Source organism: Gavialis gangeticus, unplaced genomic scaffold, assembly GCF_001723915.1.
Source record: "Gavialis gangeticus isolate Ggan-Ray unplaced genomic scaffold, GavGan_comp1, whole genome shotgun sequence".
In the NCBI taxonomy this organism is placed as follows: Eukaryota; Metazoa; Chordata; order Crocodylia; family Gavialidae; genus Gavialis; species Gavialis gangeticus.
The window spans coordinates 45,661,154-45,668,326 of record NW_017729027.1 but is presented as its reverse complement, the minus strand read 5'-3'; the positions used below and the strand labels follow the sequence as shown (position 1 = coordinate 45,668,326).

The 7,173-nt window shown below is 45.5% G+C and overlaps 1 protein-coding gene across 1 annotated transcript in view; it reads left to right on the top strand.

Moving 5' to 3' along the window:
- Window positions 1-378: 378 nt before the first annotated feature.
- DLGAP2 (DLG associated protein 2) overlaps window positions 379-7,173 on the top strand; it is a 214,293-nt gene continuing 207,498 nt past the window's right edge. Inside the window, exon 1 of the mRNA XM_019520619.1 lies at window positions 379-1,448. Within this exon, the coding sequence (XP_019376164.1) occupies window positions 447-1,448 (1,002 nt within the window). The 5' untranslated portion in view covers window positions 379-446. The remainder of the gene's footprint in view (window positions 1,449-7,173) is intronic.

The following is a 7,173-nucleotide window of genomic DNA, read 5'->3' as shown; positions in this document are numbered from 1 at the left end:
CCGATCCCTGGTTTAGATCCTCAAAAAGGGGAAAAATATGTCTCTTTGGTAATTAGTAATAAAACTTGAGAATTCTAAATATCAAATAATCAGTTATACTGAATGTATTATTTGAATGCCTTTATGTAATGGATAAATTTATAGAGTTCTGGATCTATTTGCTATAATTTGCAGATAGGGAAAAAGGCTAAATTCATGACATAAATTGCCTGTGACATGTAACTGAACCAATCTTCATACAGAAAATGAAGTTCCTTGAATGATATCTGGGACCTTTCATTGAATATATAATCCATTATATTAAAATATATTTTTACTTTTAAAATGAATATTTTAACTGGTTATTATAATACTAATATTTGTGCATTCTGTCAACAGATCAGCAGTACTCATGGTCACCTTCTCAGCACTTCAATGAAGAAAGATACTCTCCTGCTCCGAGGAACATGAAAGGATTATCTGGTAGTCGGAACCAACCACAATTATGTTCTGCTCATACTTGTGGCTTAGCATCCCCTGAAGATTGTGAGCACACCCACGATCATATCCACCATGGGCAGGAGCCAAGGCAATCATATCTTCTTAGCCCCACAGAGAGCTGTCCGATGGACCACCATCGCTGCTCACCGCGAAGCTCCATCCATTCTGAATGCATGATGATGCCCATGGTAATGGGAGATCACATGTCTAGTAGCACTTTTCCCAGAATGCACTACAGCTCACATTACGATACTAGGGACGATTGCGCCATGTCTCACGCTAACACTAAGATTAACCGAATCCCTGCAAATCTCTTGGATCAATTTGAGAAACAACTTCCTCTCCACAAGGATGGGTTTCACACTTTACAATATCAGAGGACCTCAACAGCTGCTGAACAGCGCAGTGAAAGCCCAGGAAGAATACGCCATCTTGTTCATTCAGTCCAGAAACTGTTCACTAAGTCTCATTCTTTGGAAGGATCATCCAAAGGCAATGTCAACGGGACAAAGGGCGACAGTCGAGGGGACGATCATCATCACGGGCATCATTCCAAGCATAGCAAAAGGAGTAAAAGTAAGGAGCGAAAACCAGAAAGCAAACATAAATCTGGAATGAGTAGCTGGTGGAGTTCTGATGATAATTTGGACAGTGATAGCACTTACCGAACACCCAGTGTGGTAAATAGGCATCATGCAGATCATATCTCGCACTGCTACCCTGAAGCTCTCCAGGGGCATTTTGGAGATCTCTCATTAAAGACTTCCAAAAGTAACAACGATGTGAAATGTTCAGCTTGTGAAGGGCTGGCAATGACCCCTGATGGTAAATATATGAAAAGGAGTTCTTGGTCTACACTTACAGTAAGTCAGGCGAAAGAAGCTTATCGTAAGTCATCACTTAACCTCGATAAGCCACTGGTTCATCAGGAAATCAAACCTTCCTTGAGGCCATGCCATTACCTTCAGGTAAGAGCCAGATTTGCTTAATATTTGTAATACAAAAATTAACTAGTTACAGTTTATGACACAAACTCATTATAAGAATATGGAAGTGCTCTGCAAATTTCTTAAAGGTCATGAGTGCTTTTTCACATAGCGTAACTATACATAGGAAGTGTTGGACTTGACTAACAGGATTCATATCGAACAATGAATAAAATTGGTATCATCTAAATTTAATGACCATGCTTTTGGTATCTGGATTTGTGGTGCATTCATCTTGATGAGAAGTTTGTATCTTAGGTCACAGGAAGGAGCACTACACACTGAAGTTTGTGGCTAGAACAAATGCAATGAGTGCAGTTATTAATGAAAGATTGTAAGCCAGTCAGGGTGAAATCTTGAGATCTTTTTCCTTTTCTCCTTCTTTACTGTCACTTCCACATCTTTCCATAGTCTTTGTAAATTCACAAAGGCCAGTTACATTGATAGCCTTAGGCCTTTTATGTTATCCCATTAATACAGAGTGGGGACCCTTCCCCAGATCAGGATCCTCCTTGGGTAATAGGCTGGGAGCTTTGCTTCACTGCTCCCTTTCTGTTCTGGACCAGTCTTGGAGAGCAGTGGGGCAAAGCCCCCAGCCTGCTCCTCACTCAAGAGACTCCAAGATAAGAACCAGGCAGGTGGCTTGCAGTGATGTCTGTTTGGTAGGGCTGTGTGAAGCTTTGCTCCCTGATTTGATTTGGCAGAGATTCGGCCTGATTTGGTGGCCAAATCTCTGAATCTGAATCATATCAGGAGACCCTTTAATCTCAAATAGAACCAGAACCCTCCAAATTGATGCGGAGAGATCCAGAAGGATTTGGTGATTTGGACATAGACACACCTTTAAATATTGTTCTGCATACCTCAAGGTAGCAGGTGGCTCATCAGTGCTGTGATGGTGGAGTGGATGGAGCATCCCACAGGAGTGCAAGGGGCTCCCCAGCACACTTGGCAGCAGACCCAGAAGTGGAACAAAAGCACTTCTGGTCCACTTCCATGTCCACCAGGGAGAGCGCGGAGGCCCCCCCTGCACCCTTCCTGGCTTGGTAACTGGTGCCTCCTGGGTCTAGGGATGCAGCCGGGGTCCTCCCGTGGCTGATGGTCAAGCTGGGGGGGAGGGGAGGGGAGCCTGCAGCATGCTCCCTGGCAGACCCAGAAGTGGACTAAAAGTACTTCTGGTCCACTTCTGGGTTCACCACTGAGCACACAGGAGGGGCCCCCCATGCTCCTGTGGGATGCTTCATCCACCCCAGCATCACAGCATTCACAAGCCACGCCTGGTACCTTGAGGTATGTGTGAAGTGCCGAGCCTTCGTTTCTCTACTGGTCCGACCCGGGTGGACCCCTCTTGCTAGAGGGCGCTCTCACCTCCCGCGGTGCACCCGCTGAACTCGCCTGCCACGACTTTGATGTTATTCCGGTTCAGTATTATTCGCTTGGCGCGTGCACGTCCACAAGTGAGACTCTGCGTATGTGGGTCCCCGGGGTCGCAGAGGGCTCCTCCACCCCTACACCCTCGCCCTGGCCTCTGGATTGTGGGGTCCCCACTGGCCTCAATTGTACTCGGAGCAATTAATCCCTCTTCCCGCGGGGTTCAGCTAGCCCAGTTGCCTCACTGGGCTGCCGTACTTTCTCCGGCGGAGTTCTGTCCTCAGGGCTCCTACAAGCCTAATTCCCCGCGGTGTGTCCCTCTTCCCCTGGGACTTCGGGAGAAGGACAAGTCTTCCCCCAGTAGGGTTGTCGTCCGCTCACCAGACGGGTGAGCTGCTCCCTCCTCGCACCAGCGGCTCTGCCCCATGGTCTCCCCTGGCTTCTGAGGGGAACTGCTGGGCTGGGTCTTCCGCTGCCCCCGGCTCCAACCCGGTCCCCTGCCAGGGTCTTACCTGCGCCCCAGAACGTGTGGGTCTGGTGCTGAGCGGATCGCCTCTGCCTGCTTCCCGCGGCGCCGTGTCCGCCTCTTGTCCGGGCACTTCCGGTTCCGCCGCCGCCCCCGTCTCGTGGACAGCCGGCCCTTTTAACGCCGTCTCTTGGCGATCCCAGCTGCAATCAATCAGTGAATGCCCTGTCTCGCCGGGAAAGGGCGGGTCCGACACAGCGGATATCCCGCTGCTGCTTTCCCCAGGGTTCCTGGATTCTCGCGCTCCCGCACAGTATGTAGAAAAGTATTTAAAGCTGTGTCCATGTCCAAATCACTGATTCTCCGAATCAGCATTGAATCTTCAAATTCAGAGTCAGCCAAATCGAATCAGGGACAGTGATCTGAAACAACTAATCACATCACTGTCCCCAATTAGGGCTGAATCCGAATTGAATACGGCCCATTTCACACACCCCTACTGATTGGCTACTGGTGCCCAAGCAGACAAAGCAGTGTGGCAAAGCCCACTACCTACTTCTCACACCAGGGTGCCTGGAATACGAAGAGCTGGCAGGGAGCAGGTGGCAGCTTATCCTCCCCTTCCCTCTAGGTCGAAGGATTAGAGGGTGAAGCTACCTCCATGACTTCTCCAGACCAGTGTGATCCATGTCTTGAGAAGGTTTTCATATCTTGGAGACACTCTGGTCTCCAAGAGGAGTTAAGGTGGGAGAAAGTGTACTAATGGCAATTCTCATCATAGCAATGTCGGTACACAGCACCTGTGTCTTTAAGGCCTGGTTTGAAAGACCCAGATACTGATCTACCTGGAACTGAGTATATTTACCTTGAGGATAAAGGTGTGAACCATTTCTGTTGAAAATTGAATGAAAGGCCTCAAGAAGAGTTAATATTTCAAATCTAATATTTTTGGCCATTTAGTTATCCCCATCAAATAGTCCCTGAGAACTATTTGCTCTAAGTGTCTTCTGTCTCATTTTCTTTCCAAATCAGCTTTTCTTTCCACAGAATGTTTTTTGACCACACATATAAACCCATTCTAATCTCTTTTCATGTTATGAATCATGAGAGTCTCCTAACCCTTCTTCAGGTAGTATTTCCTAATCTCTTTTTTCTTCCTCAGTTTCCTAACACTTCTGGGTTTTGTGGAAACCAATTGATGTAGAATAGAAAAAAATGTTTTAGTCATGTGCAGTGCTCTCTGCTTCTCCAAACTGCAGGGGATGAATTGGCATTAGTCATAACATAGAACATATATATGATGTTTTGGTTTTATTTCCCCTCTTGTGCCTGTCAGGAAGATCCTTCAGATATTGTATATATCAGTAAAACAGTGTTAATCATAACATTTTTACCTACATGGGAGTTTTTCTTTTGTGTTTAAAAGCTAAACCCTGTGGACAATAGTGGGCAAGTATGTTGTGTTTAGAGTATTGCTATTCATTTTTATATATTGCAAAAGATCCAAGCAGAATGGGACCACAGCTCTTTATTTAAAACTGGGCATTTACTTATTGTTAATTTTTCAGTATCTTATTAACAAATTTCTCCTCTATGATCACCTTTATAGCCACTGTTATTTCTGTCCTTTAAGTTCTTTCTTCTTCTTTCTTTTTTCTCTGTTTTCTCCATTTCTCCTTTCAGTTCTTCCTCTTTTTTGTTTCTATGATGTCAACTATTAATTCTGACCTTCAGTAGGCTCATTCCCACAAACTGCAGTCTGCCCATATGATCAACTAAGAATGCACAAAATTAACCTGTTCTCATCAGGTTTGTAGTCAAGAGCCCCATCAGCTGGAGAGTTTATATTCACAGATTCTTTTTTTTAGGCTGTTTCTAATAGAAAGTAGGGTTAGCTCATTGATAATGGCTGTAGCCGCAGTCTCTTGCTGAACCACAGACTTCTTACAAGATCTCCTTCTCTGTGCCTCATTGTGTAAGGATAAATATATTAGGGATAGTGAAGTGCTCAGCTACTACCATGATACAGGCTATATAGTAGCAGAGGCTGTGCAACATTCCAAAAGGGATACTCCAAGAATTCTTTATGAGAAAGATTTTCTTATAATGGGTGAAATCTGGATTTCCTGTGCCCAGGTGCTTGACTTCTGAAATAGATTGAGGTAAATAAATATGAAGAACCTCATTCTACAGATGTCGTTCAAACATTTGTTTTGAGATCTGCTCTCATTTAGATGTGACCCTGATCAGACTAAAGAAAAGGGTCCTGTAATCATCTCTATTGCAAATTTCTTCCCTGACCCTGGGCAATTAATTTGTTAAACTCTTTGTGCTTCAGTTACTTTATATATGAACCTGAGAATTATATTTTCTCAAATTATACAGCATTGGAATGAGACATAACTTAATGTAGGTTAAAATGAAGTAAATTGTTAAGTCACTGAAAGGTGGGGGCAAATTTTGGGGTCCTTTGGTAAGAGCAAGTGCATGTTTCATCCTGACTATCTAAGGTATCCGCTTGGTCTGAATCATTAAAGTATCAAAGATCTCACAATCTTTAACATGTTCATCTTTACAAAACTCTTGTGAAGAAGGAGTTTCTATTATCCTCATGATACAGTAGGGGAACTACAGAACTGAGAGACTCAGGGTAGAAATAGATGTCATCTTTTGTTGTCTTTGTGTCACCATAAAAATGTTCATGGTGGCACAAAGGCCAAACAGACAGACATCTATACTCCTTGTTGCACTACAAATGCCCCAAAATTTGGCCATGGCAAAGGTGGTATGAATTTGTGCCTCTATTTAGCTGGGGATGTCTGTTTACCTTATGGTATGAAACTGTGGGCAGCCTGGAGGAGCCTGAGTCTCCATCCACACCAGGCAGGTGCTCCAGATGCTTGTGGGACCCAATCCTCTGCATCTCAGAAATTCACACATAGTAGAATCAAGCCCCTCAAGTCCCAGGAGCACATGCCTGGCTTACCTCATTTACAGAGATGTGCCCTGGGCAATCTTGGGACACATTTCTGTAAGCAGGGAAAGCCAGGGTTTTCCCACTTACTGAGACATGTCCCTGGGATCTCCAAGGCACATGTCCATAAGCAGGGAAAGTCAGGGTTTCCCTGATTACAGAGATGCACCCTAGAGATCCTCAGGAGCATGCCTCAGTAAGAGGAGAAAGCTGGTCGGTTACCCCCAGCAGGGTTCAAATTACACTCCAGCTTTTGGGGGGAATACAGTGGTGGCAGCTGGAAGCCAAAAGGACCCACCGCCACCACTACCACCTGAGCTGCTTTGAAAGGCATGGGGCAGACTGGGGGCTTTCCTCTCTTTTGGGGGGGGCTCTCATCTCTAATTGGGGGGCCTATGGGGGACTCATCTCTTATGCAGAGGTTCTTATCTCTTCATAGATTTCATAGACATTAGGTCTGGAAGGGACCTCAGAAGATCATCGAGTCCAGCCCCCCACCTGAAGGGCAGGAAGTCAGCAGGAGTCATAGGATCCCAGCAAGATAAGCATCCAATTTTCTCTTGAAGGTGTTCAATGTAGGTGCTTCAACCACCTCCGATGGCGGGCTGTTCCAGACCTTGGGGGCTTGGACAAAGAATTTTTATAAAGAAATTCTTTCTTATGTCCAGCCTGAAATGGCCTTGTAGTAGTTTATGACCGTTCAACCTCGTCATCCCTTGGGGTGCTCTGGTGAAAAAAAGTTCCCCCAGATACTGGTGGTCACCCCTTATAAGCTTATAGGTGGCCATCAGATCACCCCTGAGCTTGCACTTTTCCAGGCTAAAGAGCCCCATAGCTCTCAGTCTGTCGTCGTAAGGTCTGTTTTCCTGACCTCTGATCATGTGCGTGGCTCTTCT